The sequence below is a fragment of the Uranotaenia lowii genome, chromosome 3 (genome assembly GCF_029784155.1).
Source record: "Uranotaenia lowii strain MFRU-FL chromosome 3, ASM2978415v1, whole genome shotgun sequence".
Taxonomy (NCBI): domain Eukaryota; kingdom Metazoa; phylum Arthropoda; class Insecta; order Diptera; family Culicidae; genus Uranotaenia; species Uranotaenia lowii.
Window position 1 is genome coordinate 329027222 of NC_073693.1, and position 26082 is coordinate 329053303.

At 33.4% G+C, this 26082-nt stretch overlaps 1 protein-coding gene and 2 long non-coding RNA genes across 4 annotated transcripts in view; 2 read left to right on the forward strand and 1 right to left on the reverse strand.

Annotated features, from left to right (window-relative positions):
• Nucleotides 1-4602: 4602 nt before the first annotated feature.
• Nucleotides 4603-26082, reverse strand: part of LOC129757673 (proton-coupled folate transporter-like) — a 40887-nt gene continuing 19407 nt past the window's right edge. For both annotated transcript variants that reach the window (XM_055754957.1, XM_055754956.1), the window contains exons 3-4: nucleotides 4916-5241; nucleotides 4603-4852 (exon numbers count right to left, since the gene is read on the reverse strand). In XM_055754957.1, the coding sequence (XP_055610932.1) occupies nucleotides 4711-4852; nucleotides 4916-5241 (468 nt within the window). In that variant the 3' untranslated portion in view covers nucleotides 4603-4710. The remainder of the gene's footprint in view (nucleotides 4853-4915; nucleotides 5242-26082) is intronic.
• On the forward strand, nucleotides 8415-8904 carry LOC129757676 (uncharacterized). Its single transcript, XR_008739759.1, has 2 exons — nucleotides 8415-8566; nucleotides 8673-8904. It is a non-coding gene; the product is annotated as an uncharacterized LOC129757676 (long non-coding RNA).
• On the forward strand, nucleotides 19062-19830 carry LOC129757677 (uncharacterized). Its single transcript, XR_008739760.1, has 3 exons — nucleotides 19062-19390; nucleotides 19455-19555; nucleotides 19662-19830. It is a non-coding gene; the product is annotated as an uncharacterized LOC129757677 (long non-coding RNA).

A 26082-nucleotide genomic window follows, 5' to 3' on the forward strand; every position in this document is an offset into this window, starting at 1 on the left:
ATGACAAAAATGACAAAAATGACAAAAATGACAAAAATGACAAAAATGACAAAAATGACAAAAATGACAAAAATGACAAAAATGACAAAAATGACAAAAATGACAAAAATGACAAAAATGACAAAAATGACAAAAATGACAAAAATGACAAAAATGACAAAAATGACAAAAATGACAAAAATGACAAAAATGACAAAAATGACAAAAATAACAAAAATAACAAAAATAACAAAAATGACAAAAATGACAAAAATGACAAAAATGACAAAAATGACAAAAATGACAAAAATGACAAAAATGACAAAAATGACAAAAATGACAAAAATGACAAAAATGACAAAAATGACAAAAATGACAAAAATGACAAAAATGACAAAAATGACAAAAATGACAAAAATGACAAAAATGACAAAAATGACAAAAATGACAAAAATGACAAAAATGACAAAAATGACAAAAATGACAAAAATGACAAAAATGACAAAAATGACAAAAATGACAAAAATGACAAAAATGACAAAAATGACAAAAATGACAAAAATGACAAAAATGACAAAAATGACAAAAATGACAAAAATGACAAAAATGACAAAAATGACAAAAATGACAAAAATGACAAAAATGACAAAAATGACAAAAATGACAAAAATGACAAAAATGACAAAAATGACAAAAATGACAAAAATGACAAAAATGACAAAAATGACAAAAATGACAAAAATGACAAAAATGACAAAAATGACAAAAATGACAAAAATGACAAAAATGACAAAAATGACAAAAATGACAAAAATGACAAAAATGACAAAAATGACAAAAATGACAAAAATGACAAAAATGACAAAAATGACAAAAATGACAAAAATGACAAAAATGACAAAAATGACAAAAATGACAAAAATGACAAAAATGACAAAAATGACAAAAATGACAAAAATGACAAAAATGACAAAAATGACAAAAATGACAAAAATGACAAAAATGACAAAAATGACAAAAATGACAAAAATGACAAAAATGACAAAAATGACAAAAATGACAAAAATGACAAAAATGACAAAAATGACAAAAATGACAAAAATGACAAAAATGACAAAAATGACAAAAATGACAAAAATGACAAAAATGACAAAAATGACAAAAATGACAAAAATGACAAAAATGACAAAAATGACAAAAATGACAAAAATGACAAAGAATAGAAAAATGACAAAAATGATGAATCATATCCAATTATATATAATGACAAAATTAAAGTAATTGACAAAATAGACAAAATTACAGCAATCGACATTTTTTAACCATTTTAAATTTTGTCAAATAAGTCTCTTTTTTCGATGTTGTAAATTTTTTAAACTTTATCAATATTGTATATTTTGCAAATTTTCTTGACCATGTCAATTTAGTAAATTTTATCGTGTATGCCAATTACGTCATTTTTGCCATTTTTGTCATGTGAGCTCATAGTTTTTTTTTAAAACTTCATGGTATTCAAAATCCGAAAATCACCTTTTATAATCATTTTTTCGCACGGAACATTTATAGATTCGTAGATTGAAGTTGTATTATAGAGAATCGAAAAAAATTAAATAGAAAATGTGTTAAAAATGTTCAAATTTCTTCTCAAATTTTGAAACTAATTGAAAAGTAGTTTATTAGATTTAAGGCCCTTGGAGCCAAAGGGGTATAAGAGACAAAATTGAATTAAACTGAGGTAAGCATCGAGAACGAACCCTTGACTACCAGACATCATATGCTAAAGAGTGATACGGTCAAAATTTGGTCAATATCAACTTAACGTATTTCTTTAAATTTTGCATTCAAAAAACCCCCTCATTTTGAAGGTGTGTGTATGTAGAATGTTGCTCCTATTTTGATTTTGGAATTTACTTTTCAGTTGTCAAAATGCCGTCCAAGGAAGAAGAGCAGCGTATCAAAATTTTGCTCACGCATCGCGAAAATCTGAGCTATTCGCACGCAAAGCTGGCAAAATCGCTAAAAGTTGAGTTGAGAACGTTTGTCGACAGCCAGGAAGTCTGGATCGGGGGAAAATCGAAAACCGGAAGCCGCTGAGACGACAAATAGAGTTGCCGGTAGTTTAACCCAAACTTCTCTCTCCGAGATGCCGCAAATAAGCTATCCGGACTATCGACTTAAAAGAAGGTAGTGACTCCAAATCTCGATGATAAACTAAATATGACGGACAAAGCGCGATCCCGGAGGATGTACACGACGATGCTGACGAAGTTTGACTGCGTGGTAATGGACGACGAAACCTAAGGCAAAGCCGACTACAAGCAGCTTTCGGGACAGGAGTTGTATACGGCAAAAAGAAGGGGAAAGGTAGCAGATTTTTTCAAGCACATGAAACTGTCAAATTTCGCGAAGAAATATCTGGTTTGGCAAGCCATCTGTACCTGTGGCTTGAAAAGCAGCATTTTCATAGCTTCCGGGCTGTCAAACAAGAAATTTACGTGAAAGAGTGTTCGAATAAACGTCTGCTGCCTTTCCTGAAGAAACACGGTTGTTCCGTACTGTATTGGCCGGATTTGGCATCTTGCCATTACGGTAAAAAGGCCATGGAGTGGTACGCCGCCAACAACGTGCAGGTGGTTCCCAAGGACAAGAACCCTCCCAACACGCCAGAGCTCCGCCCAATTGAGAAATACTGGGCTATTGTCAAGCGGAACCTAAAGAAGACCAAAAAAACTGCTAAGGATGAGCAGCAGTTCAAGGCAAACTGGCTTTCTGCGGCGAAGAAGGTGGACAAGGTGGCTGTACAAAATCTGATAGCAGGGCTTAAGCGTAAGGCCCGGCAATTCGGATTTGGAAAAACGGAAGCCTAACTGAATATTTTTCCTGAATTTTATACTAATTAAACTTGAAAAAGAAATTTAATTTGATTTTCTAAATAAACAATTTCACCGATTTACACGCGTTTTCCCTTGACCAAATTTTGATCGTATCACCCTTTATTTAAATCATAATTTTATTCAACTATTTATTTACGTTTTTGTCTCTGTGAGAAAACTCAACTAACTGAAAGTCACATTTTGTTTGGAGGCAAAAGGGTATAAGCGCAGCACTTATTCCCCTTTGCCACCAACTCAAACATGATTTCCAGAAAATAGAGTTTTTTCATCGAGACCCAAACATTTAAAAAAAAAATTGTAATTTATTTTTCTTTAGAATAGCTGATGATGTTTACAGTTTTACCATCAACTGTGCCTTTAGTGATTATTCTAGTGGATAACATTATATTATTTTTTTCTATTTAATCCACCAACGAGTGAATCACAGATTCATGATTTCTGTTTACTATTGCATGGAGTGTGTTACGGATATGGGTGTCACGTGTCACGGCGCGTCTCCATCAGATTATATTTATTTATTTATTCCGTGCGCATAGCATAGGAATGTGAGTTCTAGTTAAGAAAGATAAGCCAAAGGCCAATATGAAAAAAACCCACTTTATTTGTAAGGAAGTAGTTAGTAGAGAATTCTTACAAAGGAAAAGAAAGCAAAAGAAGATTATTACCGGTCTAAGATCTTTATTGAGCACATTTCCATACATCGTGAAATAATAGTGAAACCGCTTAAAATTATAAGTTGAACTCATAAGTTTCACGTCAGCAGGTAACCTTATCTGAAAAGAAAAAAGAAAAGAAATATATATTAATTCAAAATTGTTTATATTAGGAAGTGCATTTGAAAAATAGCATTCGTGATATCAACACAACTTATTCTACTCGGCTCACGAAAGATGTAAGTTCAGCACGTTAAGAATAAGACCATCAGCTCTGAACTTTCATTTGCCTAACAAATGCAAAATTGCAGCAGCTTCAGTACGGTCCAAAGGGCGATTTGTGAAAGTATTTCTGTATATACTTATCAACCGACAGCAAACAAGTGAGGTTACCTAGGAAACATATAAAAACAAACAAACATTACAATCACACCACAAAAAAGTCTCGATCACCGAAACATACGAAGAAGAATTGAGAAAGAATTAGAGATATCTAGTAAACGTAATTTAATCTATTGTAAACAAAAACAAAACATTTATACGTTCCAATCTTTGTAGGAATTTTTTTAAATATACTCTATTTAAAACACGGAACCATCTCTATCATTCTTCACAATGGAGCTTATCAAAAGGTTGAGAAGAACAATATTTATTTTACCCATATCCACAAGATCAAAACACCTGAATGTGAAAATTTGTTGACGGCAAAGGTATATAAGTGAATTTATTTGGTGGCAAAGGCCAAAGGCCTCATTTCGAAAACAAAAACAGAAATCAAAACGAAAAGAGGAGTCAACTCATCAATTTTTATGGTGTGTGAAATTCAGAGAGTATTTAAATAAAAAATTCGCTTCTGGTAGCAAATTATAACCAAGATAACATTCGATAAACAAATCATATGACGCATTTCACTTTCACTACCTACTCATTTTAAATTGATGTAATTGGACCTTTGTATACCTTTAACACGTGCTTAGTCGCTGGAGATGAGCATGGGAATAGATGTTATCAACAATTGAACGATTTTTTTTCCTACTGGCACATGTGCCATAACACGATGAACATTTATCACGTAATCGATATCCATCAACACTCGTATCAGTGTTTTATTTTCATTTTATTTACAATATGATTGAAACAATTAGGTTAATCAAGGAATGTCATTTGATCACAACTCAAGTATGTTAAAGCTGCAGTCCCTCGTTGTCGTATCCAGCAACTTCATTTCCGGCAGGTTTTTTCTGAACCGTTCCATTGAGATCCCCCATCGTCGTATCGGTGGTGTCCTCCTCCAGCGATTTCCCCCGCAGAAAAATGTGAACACCCCTAGAAGTTAAATTATAGTTATATTTTAAAACCGTTTCTTTCAGAACCCTCTAGGAAACTAACATTATCAACAGAAAGACGATGCCCTGGGTGGCCATCGTGAGCCAAAAGAAAGCTGCCGGGTAGCTATCGATGAAGGCGTTGTAGACTTGGGTGTACAGGACCCCACTGATGAGCACCACGGCATCGTCGAAGATCGACAGCAGCGAAAAAATGGTCCCCCGTTCGGTGGCTGTAACAATTTTTGAGATCATCGACCGGAGAACGGCGGCCACAATCGGACCCAAACTCGAAACCGTTGCTCCCACGTACAGCAACCAGTCCACTTCGGCGAAGATGTAGAAAAACCGGGCGATGGCATGGGCCGCCACTCCGATCATGATGATGAACTAGGTATGGAATTTAAAAAAAACAAAAATTTTTTATTTTCAAATTCATGGTAGGAAGTAACAGATTTAAAGAATTGCTGCTTTTTTTGTCATTTTTCTTTTTTTATTATTTGTGACATTTTTGTGCCATTTTTATCTTTTTTGTCATTTTTGTAATTTTGTGTCATTTTGTTTCATTTTGTGTCATTTTCTGTCATTTTTGTGTCTTTTTTGTGCCTTTTTTGTGCCTTTTTTGTGCCTTTTTTGTGCCATTTTTGTGTCATTTTTGTGTCATTTTTGTCATTTTTGTCATTTTTTTCATTTTTGTCATTTTTGTCATTTTTGTCATTTTTGTCATTTTTGTCATTTTTGTCATTTTTGTCATTTTTGTCATTTTTGTCATTTTTGTCATTTTTGTCATTTTTGTCATTTTTGTCATTTTTGTCATTTTTGTCATTTTTGTCATTTTTGTCATTTTTGTCATTTTTGTCATTTTTGTCATTTTTGTCATTTTTGTCATTTTTGTCATTTTTGTCATTTTTGTCATTTTTGTCATTTTTGTCATTTTTGTCATTTTTGTCATTTTTGTCATTTTTGTCATTTTTGTCATTTTTGTCATTTTTGTCATTTTTGTTATTTTTGTCATTTTTTTTTTTAATTTTTGTCATTTTTGTGATTTTATTTTTTTTAATTTTTGTAATTTTTGTAATTTTTGTGATTTTTGTAATTTTTGTAATTTTTGTAATTTTTTGTAATTTTTGTAATTTTTGTAATTTTTGTAATTTTTGTAATTTTTGTAATTTTTGTAATTTTTGTAATTTTTGTAATTTTTGTAATTTTTGTCATTTTTGTCATTTTTGTTATTTTTGTAATTTTTGTAATTTTTGTAATTTTTGTAATTTTTTTTAATTTTTGTAGTTTTTGTAATTTTTGTAATTTTTGTCATTTTTGTCATTTTTGTCATTTTTGTCATTTTTGTCATTTTTGTCATTTTTTTCATTTTTGTCATTTTTGTCATTTTTGTCATTTTTGTCATTTTTGTCATTTTTGTCATTTTTGTCATTTTTGTCATTTTTGTCATTTTTGTCATTTTTGTCATTTTTGTCATTTTTGTCATTTTTGTCATTTTTGTCATTTTTGTCATTTTTGTCATTTTTGTCATTTTTGTCATTTTTGTCATTTTTGTCATTTTTGTCATTTTTGTCATTTTTGTCATTTTTGTCATTTTTGTCATTTTTGTCATTTTTGTCATTTTTGTCATTTTTGTCATTTTTGTCATTTTTGTCATTTTTGTCATTTTTGTCATTTTTGTCATTTTTGTCATTTTTGTCATTTTTGTCATTTTTGTCATTTTTGTCATTTTTGTCATTTTTGTCATTTTTGTCATTTTTGTCATTTTTGTCATTTTTGTCATTTTTGTCATTTTTGTCATTTTTGTCATTTTTGTCATTTTTGTCATTTTTGTCATTTTTGTCATTTTTGTCATTTTTGTCATTTTTGTCATTTTTGTCATTTTTGTCATTTTTGTCATTTTTGTCATTTTTGTCATTTTTGTCATTTTTGTCATTTTTGTCATTTTTGTCATTTTTGTCATTTTTGTCATTTTTGTCATTTTTGTCATTTTTGTCATTTTTGTCATTTTTGTCATTTTTGTCATTTTTGTCATTTTTGTCATTTTTGTCATTTTTGTCATTTTTGTCATTTTTGTCATTTTTGTCATTTTTGTCATTTTTGTCATTTTTGTCATTTTTGTCATTTTTGTCATTTTTGTCAGTTTTGTCATTTTTGTCATTTTTGTCATTTTTGTCATTTTTGTCATTTTTGTCATTTTTGTCATTTTTGTCATTTTTGTCATTTTTGTCATTTTTGTCATTTTTGTCATTTTTGTCATTTTTGTCATTTTTGTCATTTTTGTCATTTTTGTCATTTTTGTCATTTTTGTCATTTTTGTCATTTTTGTCATTTTTGTCATTTTTGTCATTTTTGTCATTTTTGTCATTTTTGTCATTTTTGTCATTTTTGTCATTTTTGTCATTTTTGTCATTTTTGTCATTTTTGTCATTTTTGTCATTTTTGTCATTTTTGTCATTTTTGTCATTTTTGTCATTTTTGTCATTTTTGTCATTTTTGTCATTTTTGTCATTTTTGTCATTTTTGTCATTTTTGTCATTTTTGTCATTTTTGTCATTTTTGTCATTTTTGTCATTTTTGTCATTTTTGGCATTTTTGTCATCTTTGTCATTTTTGTCATTTTTGTCAATTTTGTCATTTTTATCTTTTGTGTCATTTTAGTCATGTTTTTAATTTTTGTGATTTAGGATTCTTATTACTTTTTAAAAAAATGTTGTAAAATTTGATCTTTAGTTTTATTTTTATTCTCAATTTTGATTTTTGGTGTTTAATGAGGGAAATTAAAACTCTCGTTTTGATTTTCTGGTCTGCATCAGTTTTAGAATTGAATTTTGGATCATTGTGTTATCATCAATCAATCAAAACTCATATGTAGCAAAAATATTGATAGTGGCATTTTTCCTTTCATTCTGAATCCATCAGCAGAATCACGAGTAAATATCTCTTTAGATTTCCCCCGTTGTTGACTTGAAAAACGAAAAGCATTGCTGTTTTAAATGCGTTCTAGATTGTCAACAGAATCCAAAGTGTGGGAATCGTTTATAGGTTCGAGTTGAGTTCTTGCTGATAAAATACGTTCCTCGAAACTTCGTTTGTTATTCCAAAACATAAAATCTCTGCTCATCGAATATTTACAATCTTTTGAGGTTGGGAACGATTTGAAAGCCTTACCTTGGTGTTCCCAAAGGTAAAATGTAAAAAAATTGTTGAAATAAAAGTATGAGTTCCCTTTTGGTATTTTTTTTTCAAAGTCAGCCTTAAATATATTTTTTTTGTGAGCTTCAATTTAGTTGGTACCATTTTTAATGCATTCACCCTACAGCATAGTTTACGATAATATGAATGAAAACACTATATAGGGCATGAATCTGCAAGTATTGCAAAACGTATTTTCCTGTTGCCTGAACTTCATTTTAGAAGGTTGACATACTAACTTGAAACAAAACTACGGAAAGAGCATTGTTTCATAATTCAAAATCTGTTTTCAGAATATTTAGTTTATTATTAGTTTGATGCCAAATTTTTAATCTGATTTTCTTGGATGAACATTAAAACGCCTTTTTTAAAACTGGCAACACTAGCATCAATGTTGATCTCAATTTTGCTATAAAATAGTTCAGCGAAGCCCAATTTGCATCAGAATATTTTTGCAGCTTGAAGGATCACTATTAGCGAAACCAGTTGAATCTAACATGACGGACCCCAAGGGAAAATCGTAAGTATCTTGAGCAGAAAATTAAAAATTTACCAACATTACAGAACTGCTGAAATCCAATATTTAAACTAACATTTTTTTCTCCTATTTATCTTATCACTTGCAGAGACGCCAGGGGCGAGACGATCCGTTCGGCGATAAAAAATGCCGGCAATCCTAAGAATGATGCCACCAGAGCTGCGGTAATCCGTCAAGCCGTAGCAGAGCATAATGCGTCCAAGAAAAAATAGGATGTGCCTGATGTGCTTGATTTGAAGTGTTCCAATCAAAATCACATCAAAGAAAATGAACAACCTCGGTTACATTTTGTAATAAAAATTAATCAGTTTAGAAAAGAATCGGTTGATTCATTATTGTGAAATCCATAGCCATCAACTGAAGGTAATCCAAACTTGCTGACTAACTTACTTACTTACTGGCTTTCTTATTTACTTACTTACTTACTTACTCACTTACTTACTCACTTACTTACTTACTTACTTACTTACTTACTTACTTTCTTTCTTACTCTTACCTACTTTCTTACTCCAATTCACGAAATGAATAAAACATTGTATAGGAAAAAAATCCATTTATTCCAATTTCTACCCTTTCAATGCAAGTTTTTTCGTCCAGCAGACGTTCCTATATCGTTGCACAAAACTTATAAATGAAGTAATTTATTAATTCAATCAAATCAAGCAAACAAAGGGTATGTGTTCAGTGGCTCATTCGATTTCTGGAAAAAAAAATCTCTTTTGTTTCAAATTCTAAATTCCGAACAAATTTTAATAAATTGATTTCGAAATCGGAATGTCTCACAAAGATGAAGTGTTCTAGAAAAATGTGCTTACTAGAACAAACAAACAAAATTAAATAAAAAAAAATTAAGCTATAGCGTTTTTTTGAAACATTTAACAAAATGTGACCTGAAGATCTATTTCTATCATTTTACTAGGTGCTGCCGTACGAACCGCGGTTCGCAAGCAATTACACTGAGGTTTTTTTTTACGCGGTTTTTTTTTACACGGTTTTTTTTTACGCGGCTTTTTTTACGCGGATTTTCGAATTAACGCGGTTTTTTTTTACGCGGATTTTCGAATTAACGCGGTTTTTCAGAAAAAATATTCTAAGACTTTTTCCAAGGAAAACACTTAGAATCTTTTTGTAGTTGGGAAAATCTTAGCTCTGAGACTAAGAACGTGATACATGAGATCTGTGACCTGAGACCTGAGACTTGAGACCTGAAATATGAGACATGAGATTTGAGACCTGAAATATGAGACTCGAGATCTGAGACACGAGACATGAGACATGAAACATGAGACCTGAGACTTGAGACCTGAGACATGAGACATGAGACCTGAGACATGAGACATGAGACATAAGACCTAAGACATGAGACCTGAGACATGAGACCTGAGACATAAGACCTAAGACATGAGACATGAGACATGAGACATGAGACATTAGACCTGAGACATGAGACATGAGACATGAGACCTGAGACCTGAGACCTGAAACCTGAGACATGAGACATGAGACATGAGACATGAGACATGAGCCATGAGACATGAGACATGAGACATGAGACATGGAACATGAGACCTGAGACATGAGACCTGAGACATGAGACCTAAGACCTGAGACATGGAACATGAGACCTGAGACATGAGACATGAGACGATCTGAATTCCACACTGTCAAATAAGCCTCACTATATTCTACTATTCTATTAATCTAATTGATTTTATTTTTTATCTTAAAAATAAACTATCATTGTACGCAAATTTTTAAATAATCATGGTTCTTACGCGTTTTTTTAGTAACGTGCTTTTTTGCGCGAATTTTTTAATTAAAATGGATTTTTTACGTGGATTTTCGAATTTCGAGGTTTTTTTACGTGGATTTTCGAATTAACGAGGTTTTTTTTTACGCGGATTTTCGAATTAACGCGGTTTTTTTTTACGCGGATTTTCCAATTAACGCGGTTTTTTTTACGCGGATTTTCGAATTAACGCGGTTTTTTTTTATGCGGTTTTTTTTTTACGCGGGACAAAATACCGCGTAAAAAAAAACCTCAGTGTATAAAAATTTGATAAATTAAGACGTTTTCCATACAAAGTATAATATTCCTTACAGTGCAGTAAAAACACCTTTTCAGTAAGAGTATTCTTATAGAAATTTTGAAAAACCACCCCGTTTACAATTTTTCGGTTTTTTTTCAAAACCCGTTTTTCGATTCGTAGGCAAGGTTGCCGAAAAAATTCTGTGTTTTGACTTTAAAAAATTCTGAATTTCTGTGATTTTACCCAAAAACTCTGCGACGGTTTTCTGTGATGTTTTTTCACTAATTTCATTCAAATGTCATGTCAAATTGCGTATTTTTAATATTTTTCTAAGAAAAAATCAATTACCATTACCAATTTTATCATATTTTCCAAATTAAAGAAAACTTTCCAAAATTTATGATGACAAAAAACAATGAATTTTGGTAAAAAAACGTCCATAATTTAAAAATTCTGTGAAATCTGTGAATTTTTCTAAAATTCTGTGTTCTGTGACACAGATTCTGTGATGAAAATTGATTCAAAATTCTGGGAAATTATAGATTTTTCTGTGATTTCGGTAATCTTGTTCGTAGGTTGAAGCGCATTTTTCTCACAAAAATGTCGCGAATACTGATGCTGGTTAATCGCAATGTGTCGAAATTTTACGATTCTTATTAATCTGAATTCAGAGAATCACATTGACACGCCTGTCACTCACTTTGTTTTGTCTAGTGTTGCCAAAGTAATGAACGTTGACACAGAAATTTATTTGACTATATTTATCTTCAGTGTTGCTGAATAAAACTATTATTTTATTTTATGTTTTATGAAATTTGATTTATTTTCCGCATATCCTTCATCTGATTTCTACATTCCTGCTCACCTCTATGCTAAATTATAACTTTTGACGCATCGACTTTTGTTTTTTTTTCTCTTTGAAACAAAATGTTATCTACCGAATATCCTTAATTTTCATTCCATATTTCCATCTTTACTCTCCAACCTACAAATTGTATTGAATTTCTGCATATCCTTCAGCTCATCCCTACATTCCTTCTCAACTCTATTCTCAATAGAATCTTTTAGTTAAAGATTTTTGTTTTTCTAAAATACAAAATTTAATATTTCAAATATCCCCTCATCTCATTTGTCAGTCCAGCTTTTCAAATCTTAAAATTTTATTAAATTTCTGCATGTTCTTCATCCAATCCGAAAATGTTCTTGCTTTTCCTGTAGCTCTGCTTTTGTTTACCAGAGCCGGAACAATCCGAAAATATTCTTGGCAACAGGTTTTCCAAACTGTGCCCAGAGTACCTACAGCTACAGGTGGATGCATATTGAGGAAAAGTAGGCAAGGGGTACCAAAAGTTCCTCAGTGGTGGGGGTGGAGACGGAGCGCTTTTTGACAGCTAATTGTTCGCCTACCATGTCTACGATTACGATTGCCTGTCACAAGATGGACGATTCCGTGTATTGGTATAAGACCACACCCGAAGCTGTACTCGCCCTGACTGTGCTTTTTTTTCACTCTGTCTCTGTTAACGAGAGTAGGAATAATCCGATAGTATTCTTAGAAACAGTCTTCCTCAAAAGGCCATTTCAAAACAAACAATCAGCAAGCCTTGAAAATCCAAAAACAAAATAAATCAGCAGCAGCCTTAAAAATCTGCGCTTCCTCAGCCAATTCTGTCTTTTTCCACCGGAAGGCTAAATCGAAGCAAACTATCAGCAGAAGCAGTATTAAAAATCTGCTCTGTCTAAGCTAATTGAGTCTTGTTCCACCGGAATGCCAAATCAAAGTAAACAATCAGCAGAAGCTTCTTGAAAATGTACGCTTCCAATAACCTGCGCATCTGTCTTTTTCCACCGTAAAGCAACATCATAACAAACAAACAAAAAATTTAGTCTTTTCCACCGGAAGTCCATATTAAAGTAAAAAATCCGCAGAAGCTGCATGTAAATCTGCGCTTCTAAATTCATTCCGTCTTTTTCCACCGGATAGCAAAATCGAAGCAAACAATCAGCAGAGGCAGCCTTAAAAATTTGCACTTTCCTAGCTAATTCCGTTTTTCCACCGGAAAGCCAAACCAAAACAAAAAAAAACAGCAGCAACAGTCCTAAAAATCTGCGCTTCCAAAGCCATCCGTCTTTTTCCATCGGAAAGCAAAATCATAACAAACAATCAGCAGCAGCAGCTTTAAAAATCAGCGCTTCCGAAGCCATTCCGCCTTTGGCCACCGGATGGCAATATCAAAGCAAACAAACAGCCGCAACAGTTCTTATAATTTGCACTTCTAAAGCCATTCCATCTTTATCCACCGGAAAGCTAAACCAAAACAAACAATCAGCAGCAGCCTGTAAAACTGCACTTCTTTAGCCAACTCCTTTTTTTTTTTCACCGGAAAGCCAAACCAAAACAAACAATCAGCACCAGCAACCTGAAAAGTCTGCAAATTTCTTTGTCTTCGTCTTTTTCCAGTGGGCGAATCAGAAGCAATTTTGTTCGTAGCAGCAGCCTTTAAAATCTGTGCTCCCTGTGCCAGTTCGCCTTTCTACTGGAGGCTGAATCAGAAACAATTTTTTTTCATAACTGCAGCCTTGATAATCTGTCCTTATAGCCGCTATTGTCGTTATATTACGATTCTTATGAATCTAAATTAAGAGATTAACTTAGACACGATCACGACCCCTTTTGCTGACCCGTTACACAACATTTTTTGTGCCAATTTCATCTTAATCCAACGTCATGATCGTAAACACATTGAACAGGTTATATGGGGCTGTTCCTAAATACTCACGTGTGGCAATTTGCATCCCAATTCGGTGTATATTGATGTCAATATCTTAAAAAAAAGTGAACAGGTAATAAAGGAGACCCCTTTGGCCGACCCCTTTTACACAATTTGATACCTGAAATCGGCTGCCCGTCTTTTAAAACCCACTTGTATGAACTTTCATTGCAATCCAATGTATTATACATTACATATACAACGTCAGTTCCGCAAAAAAAGTTAACGGGAAATACGGACAACCCCTTTTGCCGACCCTTTACACCAAATTTGATACCTGAAATCGATTATCCGTCCCTGAAAACTTCCATGTTCCGATTGTCATTGCCATCCGATGTATAATCATGTGGACGACCCCTTTGGCCAACCAAAATTGGATAACTGAAATAAATTGTTCGTCCCTCATAACACCCCAAGCAACCAAAAGTTGCACTCTTACTTAAAGATGGAACTCCGAAGTTCACATTTGGCTAAACGTCACGTAAAAGTTACTGAGGAGCTTCCATCGCCTTTTAAAAGGTTAAAATAACGATAACAGAACTTCTAAGCACCTTAAATGCAACTTCTTTTAAGAAGGTGGGTTGCGTTTGCTAAACGCGCTTTCTACGATACTTCTAGGTGTGCAAAAGATCTTATTTTGGGAATTCTAAGACACCTCTAGGTGTTTTAAGAAGCCTATTTGGGAATCCTTAGCGACATGTCAAATATGTTTATCAATTTTATGTCACAGTATTTGTTTTGTTCTTAGCAGTACTTACATATATTTACAATTGAATTCAACGCAAAATGAGAAAAAAATGTCTAAGGTTGAAACAAATACATATGGAGAAGAATTTTCCGGATTTTTAACATCGTTTTTATATTTTCAGAGCCATTTCATCATCCATCGCTGCGATTGAGGAGAGTACCATCGCTTCCTCAAGAAAAACCCTTTCTCCAGCGGGAAATCAAAAAGCAATTAATTCCCCTCATTTCGGAAAAACATAAGGGAATTCTGGTTGCTCGGGTCCAATGTGCAAATTTTCATCTCAATTAAATGTATTATAACGTTAATATCACAAAAATATCGACGACCGCTTTGGCCAGCTTTTACTACTGAATCGGATAACGGAAATCGATTGCCCGTCCCTCAAAACTCTCATGAATCTACCCATTTTCATCTACACAGAAAAAAAATCTGAATCCTTAACAACACTGAAATTGAAAGCCTTTAATATTACATGACGTAGAACGCGATTAATTAATGTAAATTTACAGACTTGAATCCTTAAAAGCACGGAATTCCAATGACACAAACATTACTTGACACAGAACGCGATTATTTGATGTAAATTTACATCACATATGATGTAAAGAAAAAGAAGCATCACATAGGACGGAATTTTCAGTGCAAATAAAATATTACACGACTTGAATATTTTACATGTTTTCAAATTTTACACGTCTTTCGAAGTTTACAGACGTTTAATATTCAACTCGCACTGAAAACTCAATCATATATGATGCTTCTTTTTCGTTACATCACATATGATGTAATTTTACAATTTTTTTTGTCACACAAACTCTTCACAACACTGAATAAGAAATTTCTGAAAATTACACGACACGGAATATCATAAAGACATGAAGTCAAATTAATATTAAATTACACTGAACGTGATAATGTCATGTAAAAATAAAACTGTCAAAAACAGGAATACAAAAATGTAAACAAAGTGTTCAGTCAAGTCGTGAACCAAAGTCATTTATTGAAGCACTTAGCTTCTAAGTTAAGGTTGCCAGAATTTTTTTCACTCCCATCCGGGCCTAGCAATTCCGGGCATTTTTTCAAAAAAACCTAGCAAAATCCGGGCATGGATTTCAATTTTTCAAATCCAAAAACCGGGCAAAAACCGGGCAAAATTTAGGTGTTATTAAACATAAAAGCAAAGAAAAAATGCAAAAAATATGATATTAATATTTTATTGATGTAATTGCAGATTTTCAAAAGCTTTTTGGAACACTTAAATATTTAAAGGTTTATAAAAGTAAATCAGCGAAATTATTTGAAACAACCGTTGAAAATTTCCATACCGTTAATCGATTTTGCTGAAACTTACTCAAAAACTTTATTTTTTTTTGGTTTCTTTGTGAAAATTGTAAAAATATCCGGGCAATATCCGGACTTTTTTCACAATATCCGGGCAACCGGGCCGGACCGGACTTTCTCGAAATTTTGCATCAAATATCCGGGCAAACCCGGATAAAACCGGGCAATCTGGCAAGCTTATTCTAAGTCCGTCAATATGGTTGGTTCCGGGTATCTCCGAAAAGAAGCGGCAGCGGAAGTGGTTCTTAAAGCGGCCCCACGCTTTTCCATAGAGTACTTAAGTATACATAAGATTCGGTACTTAGGAAGAAAGTGAAAGTGACTTTAAAAAAAATTGTGTAAAACCATAAATTTGCTTGTCGATAAATAAAACAATGAATTTCATCATTAAGAGATTGTTTTTGTCATAAAAGATGAAAAAACTCCATTGAATCGGATCAATAAAAAAGTAAACAAAACAAATTCCAATAGGATATTTTTCCTAAATTCAGTGGCTTTAAAATTTACATCACTTTCATATTACACGTTGCATAATTTTACAGGCGTGTAATATTCAACTCGCACTGAAAATTCCGTCATATATGATGCTTCTTTTTATTTACATCATATGTGATGTAATTTTCCAGATTTTTTTGGTTGTGTGTAGATCTGATGTATAATAGCGTCAAAATCGTAAAAACAGCGAACAGTTAATATGGACAACCCAATTGTTCGTCCCTCCAAACACTTATGTGCAAATTTTCATCACAATCCGATATAATATAACGCTAAAACAACATTTCTCTTGTATGGACGACTCCCTTCGAAATGGGTCATCCGAAACAATTTTTATCATTTCAAGTCATAATGAGCATCCGTGCCAAATTTCAGCTCTCTAGACCTTAAGACGGCTTAGTCTATAGACGACAAACAAACAAACCTAAAGAAATTGCTTTTTATATTCATACAGGTAACAGATAATTTTTCGCACGTGAAAAAATAAAAATAAAAATATTTATTCCAATATGTCGATTGTTAGAGTATTATTTACCGATGTCCGTCAGTTCGAGCCCAAGAGTAAACATCGATCACAGTTGTACCGGATAAATTTTTCAACGACTGTCCTCCAACTGCATCGTTGATATAAGTCGCGAATAACAAAAAGATGTTAAAACGACTATAATCGAAACAAAAAAAAAACTATTTGAACATCATTTCCAGAGCAAATTTTATGTGAATCAATATTATGCGGTATTTGCGAGACACTAAACTTGTATTCAATCAAATCCAAAAAAAGCGATGTCTTCGAACACAATATTTCATTTTTCCATATTAAATTTGAAATAAAAACTCGCAATCACAATCTCATTTGTCAAAGTCTGATAAAAATCATGCCAAAGCCACAGCCTACTATGCATAAGGTTAAAAAAAAGTATCAAAGAAACATTTACCGTATCCCTCATTTTCAGCAACTTTAGAAACAGTGGAACACCGACGATCAGCATGAGCACACACACCGTTGATTGGAACGTTCGAAAGTAGCTGAACTGGTCCACGTTCCAGTTGAACTTGAGCTGGGTGTACAGATAGATCAGCGGCCTCTCGTCTCTCTGGAATGTGTAGCAAGACGTCGCTGCCATAAAGATGAATAGATAGCTTCTGCGACTTCCGGGACGTTTCTTGAACAAGGTTCGCAAGGAGTTAGTTACGTGAGTGGCATCAAAGATATCCCCCGGTATTTGGTACCACTTGAGTTCGGTTACGGATCTTTGTTGATGGTTAGTTTGAGGTTGAAGACCTACTACGGAATAAACGATCGAAATCAGCACAAGTGTGGCACTAGAACCGAATACGAGGAATAACGATCCACCCGTTAAATTGAACATCAGACTCCCGAGAGCTACTCCAATAGGCATTGTACAGAGGAATGACGCTTCTAGAATCGCTATACGAAGCGTTCGTTCAGTATCACTTGTAACATCCGAAATGTAAGCAAAGCACGAACCGAATACGGTAATACTTGCTCCGGTGAAGACACTAGGGATCGTTGCTATGTATATCATATATTCCAGTGGCCAGTGGGTCATCTTGATGTTCACCATTATCATCACGATTTGCAACAACTTTCCCATCAACCCGAATATCAAAGGGAGTTTACGTCCTCGTCGATCTGACCAAGGTCCCAGAAAGAACGCCAACAGTATCGGGACCACGTTCATGGCAATACCATTCCACATAAGAAACGTTGAAGTCGTCACCTGAACTTGCTTCTTGATGTCCTTGTGGTGTTCGATGTTTGCACATAGTTCGAGGTCGTACCCGTGGTTGATCGAACAGGCCTTGTAGACGTAGAATACCTGCTCAACTACTGACGTCAGATTGTTTGCCAGCATGTACAGGAACAGCGTGGGTTCCACGGTGATCTTCCGGTACCATGGTTGAAGTTGTCTACACTTTTTCTACGGTATCGAAATTAATGTTTTCAACAGGATCAATACAATTTCCTAGTTTAAATTTTACCTCAACTTTATTAAAACCAGTGAAAGTCATCTTATCGATGGAACACAGTTGAGCACATTAAACGGAGATGTTCCGTTGAAGACGCACGACGTGAAACTGTCTCTTAGGCACTCTATAGCCGTGAGTGACATTGTAGGCGCGGTAGTTACAAAATGCGAACAGATTATCGCACATTTTAAGAACAGTCTTCATTCAAGGGAGATAATAACATAGAAAACATGTCGTAACAGTGATTGTCGCACATAGATATCGGCCGGAATCGAGCTTCTTGACAAAACTTCAATCCTACCCGCTCGATGTGTAAAGGTGAACAGATTTTGCAACAAAAAGAGCTAATTAGACACCGAACTCTTTAGTTAATAATAAGGTGGTACCAGCGCCAGCGATCGGAATACGATTTGTTCGGGAAGATCGGATTATCTGCTGAGAAGTACGACCTGTACTGTCAATGACCGCTAGGTTCGACTAGTGGAAGCAGATGATGCGTATAGAAATTGCGTTCGAATTGTACTGAACAAGTTGATTAAGCTAACGAAATTATGAAACTAAAGTTCTAAGAGGCGATAAGACAGAAATCATCATGAATCCCGAGCAGACTTTGATGCCTAAATCGATAGCAAACAGTAACTAAAATGAGCTCTCAATGCCAAAATGATTGCATAATTTAGTGTTGCATTTTTCCCGATGGCAAAATAAGGTTTCATTAAAGCATCAATATGTCGAAATGTGATTCCAAATCAACACCTAAATAAGGCATTGAGACCAAAGTGAAAGCACTGTTTGGTTTAGTTTTTTCCAAGATAACAAAACAAGGCATCATTAATGTTTCATTTTTCACCATAGAGCGAAAAAGGGAGATCAAAATGATTGCATGATTTGGTATTCAAATTTCGCGCATTTTTAAGTGTTGTTCCGAGCAGACCTTGATGTCTAAATTGATAGCAAACTGGGACCAAAACAAGCTATCGATGATTTTACTAAGGTGAATCATCATTATGGTTTCATTCAAATATTTACGTACACGCAGAAAAAGAACGGGGAGTCGATTCAACAAAACGTTTTGTTAATTTATTTTGTTTTATCAATGCAGATCTTTAGGTAGTTTTCGTGCCAAACTTTAATTGAAACAAATCTAGGAGTTTTGTTATGTTTACAAAATTAGTTGCACCCCTTGTATTGCAGGGAGTTTCCGCCGAATTATTTTAACAAAAAAAAATTTTATAGTTTCTATTTCAAATGTGGATGGCTTTAAATTAAAAATGAGTTTGTATTCATGAGCGTGTTTGTTGTTTGACGGATTTTGACGTAAGCGAAAGAAAAAGAAAAAGAAATTTTTTGTCGAGTTGCCGAATTGCCGCGAACAAATCATGACCAGCAGTTGCTGCTGGTCGGAATCTTTGGATTTACCATGGATTAGGTAAATTTCATTAAATTGTGATTACTGATTGAAAAAAATTATAAAAATTTCTTATTTCTTACAGAGGTGGAATCTGGACAGAGGACGAAAGAGGCGGCTGGTGAAACAAATTCCATCGGTCAGTTAAGTCGACAGCCATCATCACCTGGTTTATCATTCGATAAGGTAAGTTTTAAAGTGTTCAACCGGCTGGAAACTGCTGAAAACCGGCTGTTTTCACATTTGATAAGTGTTCTCTAATTTTGTTCATTTCTTTCTGTGTCCATTTCAGATGTTGAAGTCGCAACATTCGCGTTGCGGTTTCCGTTCATCTCGGGAAGATACACCAACCGCCCAAAGGTGGACATCAGGGGTCAGAGGAACAAATGATGTCGTCGATACCCATACTAGTACTGATGTTGCAGCTGTAGGTTGGATAATAAATTTGTTGAAAAAATTAATCGTTTTTTTTCAATTTATGAAGAAAATTCAAAAAAATATAAAAAATAAATAAAAATACCCTTTTAATCAAATATTATGGCTGATTTATTAGAAACCTTAAGTTTTTTGTTATTTTGAACCGTCAAAATTTGATTTAGAACCACTTAACGAATGTTTTTAGTTTTACCCAAAATTTTATTATTTCGGCCAAAACTTGGTTCTATTTTCAAAAAGGGCTGATATTGTTTAAACAAAAACAAAAAGATGAAATCAAAGTGGTTATTTTTATCAAAATGGACTAAAATATATTTGTGCTTTTTCCCAACCAAAATTTTTATTATTTGTGCCCCAAATTTTGTTGTACTTACAAAATATTTTTCTGCGTGTAGAGCAGAAAAGTAAAATCGGTATGATATTTAATTCTCTATGTTAAAAAATTGGATTTATTAAAGTGTTAATATTTGAATCAAGTTGAAAATAAACAACAAATGCCGTGATCAGCATAGTGCGCTCATTATTTAGTGTTTGATTTCTCAGTCATAGAAAAACTAGGCATAATTAAGGTGTGATCTTTTATTATTAATTTTCAGTTTGACTACAGCTACAGTATACTATTTTAAAATTACATCTAGTTTTGGTAATTTGTTCGTAACATTTTCTTAAATTGAATTAAAGAACTTATTACCATAAAAAAATTAAGAAAATGATAAGTTACACTTAAAGTCCAGCGTAACATTTCAAAAGGGCGAAACTGCCAAATGTTAACAAATCGAGTTAACGGTCAGTCTGGATGCACGCGGTTGCACTTTACCAAATAAACTCGGTTTCATCTTAAAATGACTTAAAGGTTTCAAAACATTGATAGAATTCAATTGGGCGAAACTTCCTGTTGTTGCATTTTCGTTGGAACGTGAAATTACGCCTATTCAAAATGGGGTTAATTTTTCTATTCGTGTAGGGCCAATAGGCGTAACTGAGTTGACTGTGTCTGACAAAACGGCCTAATTAGTTTTTGTGAGTAGGACCAATGGGCGAAACTTCAAAACCAAAACAAAAACGGCCGATCAATTGGGCGAAACTTGCAAGCGTAACTGGAATCGAAAACATAAAAGGGCGAAACTCGAAAATCTCTGAAATTTAGTTAAAAAAGTTAAAGTTCTTGATAACCATCGAACAATAAGTGAATATAATGCACATTTTTCGATTTTGTTGAACAAAAAGTGATCGACTTTATAAATAGAATTTGAAAAGGTGTTCCGAAATTTCAAACGCGTTCTCAAACTCATTCTCATTTCGAGCTAACTGCAAGTTTCGCCCTTATGAAATGTTACGCTAGAAGTATTCGTGAATTAAAAAAACCATAAATTTCAAATGAATGACCCTAATTGAAATAATAAATAAATTATCATAAACGATTGTGCCGCGTTAAAAACAAGTGACGAAACAAAAAAAAATTAAAGAAGTTTTACAGGTCGCATCGTTCTCTTAGACAAATTTAATCATGAGGATTAAAAATGGATATTTAAAGTTACAAGATTATAAATTTCCCTTTAATATTTGCTTAGATTCGTCTCACTGACATTTTTTTCCGGTAAATGGTTTTCGATGTAAATAAAATCAACCAAAATTAACAGAAATATAAATAGTAAAGGCCATTTTAAATTTTTAAATATGCTTTCCTGAAAGATTAAATAAACATTTAATATAGGTTAATATGATTCGACATGACTCAATCTTTAGTTTCAAATCGCTAATGTGTCACTCAATAGTTGTCAATTGCACCTAATTTAATATTCAAGAATTACTGCTTGATTTATTACAGTGTAGCGCCCAGGTCAAAAAGGGAGAACTGGCAACACTGCAAAAGCAAAGTTCTAAAATTTTAAGTGGTTATTTTTTTTGTTTAATTTTCGCTGAAAAAAGGATTATTAAATATTGAATTTAGTTTTAATTGCTGTGTGCGGAGGTTTCCTATCGTGAAAATGTAAAGGTGCATAAAAAAGTGTCTCTAAAATGTGTTTTTTATTCGAAAAATATTGTTGAAGAAAGACGTCTGGTGCTACGCCTTTGAGATCAACCTGAGGCTATTCTGTAGGGAACTCAAGCTACGGATTTCAAGATAAGTGATTCAATGTATTATTTTTCAGTATAATTATGTCTTGATTAATTCAGAAATCCCGGAGAAAAAAATTGAGTTGATTTTTGATTTTTGACAGCAACAGTACGAAATGAAATATTTCACTCATACATTGCATGCAAAAATATCCTTATTGTATGAAATTTTGCATACAAGAAAAGATGTCGATAAAGCTCTCAAGTCTATTTTGGGAGATGGATTCAAAATGTTTGGTAGCTTTTTCTGGACATAGATGGCAGTCAAAATTTAAAGTCCTTTATTTTTTAATTAAATCAAATTAAACTTGAATTATAGATAGTTCCTGTTCAAATTACATTTTAGATTTCATGAGAATTCATTAAATGCTATAAACACAAAAATGTTTAACTTGAGACAATAAAGAGTAATTATAATCGTTTATTTCAATGTGTTAGTATCAAATGAACAGTAGGTATGGTATTGGAAAACCATGAGATTTTGTTGAAAAAATATAACTTAGCACATAAGTCAACATTATTTACTTAACTTTGATTACTTAAATATTGATCAGTATTATTGACTGGACTGGACATTCAATCACGTATATTGAATTGTGTTGAAAATATCATTTAGAAAATCCTGAAATTAGTTTTTTTGCTTTCCTTTAATTATTTCTGAATATGTCGATAGTCATTTTCAACTAAATACAAAATTGTAATGTTTTTCTTCCATAAATTTCCAATTTAAATTAAAAAAAAATGGAATGGGATATGAGTGTAATTTATGTTCTTAAATTTCATAGAACTATATTGCAAATTCTGCATTATTGCATTATTGCAAGTTTATTTATTTTGTGACTCTTAAGCATCAGTTTTTTGTTTAAGATTTAAGATCCAACGTGTTAGGAGTGGTTTCCATTGTGAATATTGTTAAATTGTCCACTTTAACGGAGCAAAATGACGTATGACACTTTCATTAGGGAAAAAAGATATATCAAAGATACTATGACAATTATAAAATTTGTTTCTGGACTTTTGAACAAGCTTTAAGGTAACAATAGGAGCACAGGAAATTAGGATTTATTAAAAGATCATATCACTTGTCAAAAGTGTCTCCAGATCATATCCTTTTACCCCCATACCTTTATAAAATTATTTGCTAGGATGCAGAGGTGACCTCGGTCCTAAAGCACAAATTATTTCTTTCATCCCTTTCTCTTCTTTCATATCTATCTATTGACTACTAGGACGTGGCCGGCGCCGTTATTGATGTTTAAAGAGAGAGCATCAGTTTTGGGCATTGTGAATGTGTTGTCAATCCCAGGCACCATTCTTTTGACCTCTGATCAAAATTGATGGCCTCGGTCAATCACGGAGTAGCAACCATTGGCGATGTGGAATTCGTTCTACTGAGCCACGCCTGCGACTATGGAGTTCGAAATGCTTTCAAAGTAACGTGAAGTCAGAAATTCAAAAATTGTTTAGTTCCAATCCTGATTTTTGTGGATTGCAAATTTTTGATACTGAATATGAAGCATTTTCGGGTTCCATCGTTTAGGGTGGATGTGAGTAGTCAATCAAGCTAAGCTAAGCTAAGCTAAGTGTAGCGCCCAGGTCAAAAACAACAAAAACAAAATATTTTTCTTGTCAGCAAATAATGTTCATTTTTTGCCGGAATCCGCTGCAGCGGTTGCAGCGCATAGGATAATCCACCGGAAGAGAGTGGGTATTGAAGCGTCAAGTTAGCTGCTGACCACCAAAGTCACCGGGAAAAATGGTAGGTAAACAATCCGTTTATTGTGGACTTTGAATGATTGTCAATTGATTGTGAAACCGCGAGTGCTGCAGCTTCTGGTTCTCTACTGAAAATGAATTGTTTATTCACTCTTATAGATCATAATTGTGGTAAATTTATAATATTAATCGCTTTACAGGAAGCCGAATTTTCTATCCAGGTATGACCTTCGAAGATGCTGTTCCATCCCGGAGCTTTGCTCCGTTGCAAGTAAAAAAGATGAAAATCATGCCACCGGAGCTGATTGCTCCGATACCCCATGGTCCCGAGTGTTCAAAAATCTTTTAGAGTATCTTAAACAAAAGAGTTATCGGAAAGATTTACGACTGTTTTTATTTCTTCCAGGTATTTCATTTTATGACAATTCCAACCAGAATTGAATGCTTCCAGCGCTGAATGTCCTCCCAAGCTAACGAAGAACTTGGATCCGATTTAGCAGGTTCTGAGACATGTTCCCAATAGTATACAACAAGTGCCACAGCTGATGGAAAGTGGTTCTAGCTATCATCAGGTTTGTGATCCAAGTCTATCAACTGGAACAATGGCCAAATGATGACACGAAATTAAAACTGGTAAGACGCACTTAATATATTTATCTTTAGGACCCACCTAGAAATCAAAATTTAGAACACATATGTTGATTCTCTACCATTGGATTCTTATAATTTCGATAATCAGTTGAATATGAGTATTTGGTAATAATTTAAAAAAAATCTATACTTTGTGCTCTTTGAAAAAATCTTCATTTTTAAAACGTTTCTCATGATAAGTGATCATTGAATTGTTTGCTTCGCGCACTAGTCAAATGGATCGTAAACAATAAGAAGAGCTGGAATTTATTATTTTTCCTTCAGTATACATATGGATGCGATATGTGACACATAATAACTAGATTGTTCAATATTATGTTTGCAAAAAATATCAAGCATAAATTTAGTTTACATCATTGCTGGAAGTAAAACATTGTTTCGATTTTTCCACAGGTTCAGCTTCTGAATATTGAACTTCAAATCTCTATTGATTATTCAAATAGAAATTTTGAAAGAATTGATATTTTGCTTCATCATAGCCATGCACTGCAACAAATGCGATACATCGCATAGTGAAACGCCTGAATGTATACTATCAAATTTACTGCTATTCATGCTTTTATTGCAGGCAAAATTCCATTCAACGTGTGTAAACTTTTTCTTTAATTCGCTTCCCCAAGAAGCCTCTATGACAAAATTATGCCAAATTTTGCTATTATGTCACGTCAGTAAGTCTTTAGTTCCAAATAAAGGTGGTACAATGTCAGAATTTCGCTCTCATTTACATAACGATACCAGATACGCAAATAGGGCAATGTTTTGCCAAATGGAACGGTTATAGGGACAGTATAACAAATTCTATATCGAGAATTTGAATATTTGAGGCCCTCAGTATAAGAGGGGTTTTAAGTGCCAATATCATCAATTTCGAGTTAAATTTACCTAACGATTTTCTATGTTTCAATCTAAATCAGGTGTAAAACTCGGGTTTTTGTTTATAATTTTTTTTGAATTAATAAATTGAATAAATATTGCTCGAATTCGATATGATGGAGAAATCGAGCATCTTGACAACTTTGAAGCATGTTTTCTCGAAACCATCATTTGGAAGCTTTGATCCCCCGCGCCTCAATTAAAAATGTTAAAATAAAACTTTGGGAAAGTCAATTCGATCATTTTAGATTACATTGAACACAATTTATTTTCAAGAGTTCCTGAATTTCATGCGATGTTTGTACCATAGCGCTTAGATGATTAGTATAGTTTCAGGCGTTTACTATAAAAGCGCCTTTGTGAAGACAATTCAAGCGTTTTATACTACGTATAAAAATATTCGTTTTCTTTCGTGTACCTATATTTGCACGCGATGTCTGTACAAAGGTGCTTAGATGCTTAGTATAATTTCAGGCGTTCACTGCCTGGGGAGTCCCATCCCGAGCATGGTAAAACGCTATCGTAAAATTTTGCTATCACGCCTTAAGCGTCAAATTTTCCCTTATTTCGATTGGCTAAGGTAATACACAGCAAAAAATGAAAACCAAATTTTCATACGTGAACATACTACGTCGTTTTTCAAAAGTTTTGATAGCATATTGATGCCACATTTTGCTGTAAACGAAATTTATTTGATAGCTTAAATTGGCATGATTATGCTTTCCAAGCTTTCAGAAATCGAGGTGTAGTTGAACTCTCAGTTTTAGCAAAATTAGGCATCACTTTGCCAACCATGTATGAAAATTTGTGCTCTCATTTTTGCTGTGTACCACCTTATGTCAAGCAAAATAAGAGCACATTAGGCTCTCAGGGCGTGATAGCAAAATTTGCTATAATTTTGCAATAAAAGTCTGCTCGGG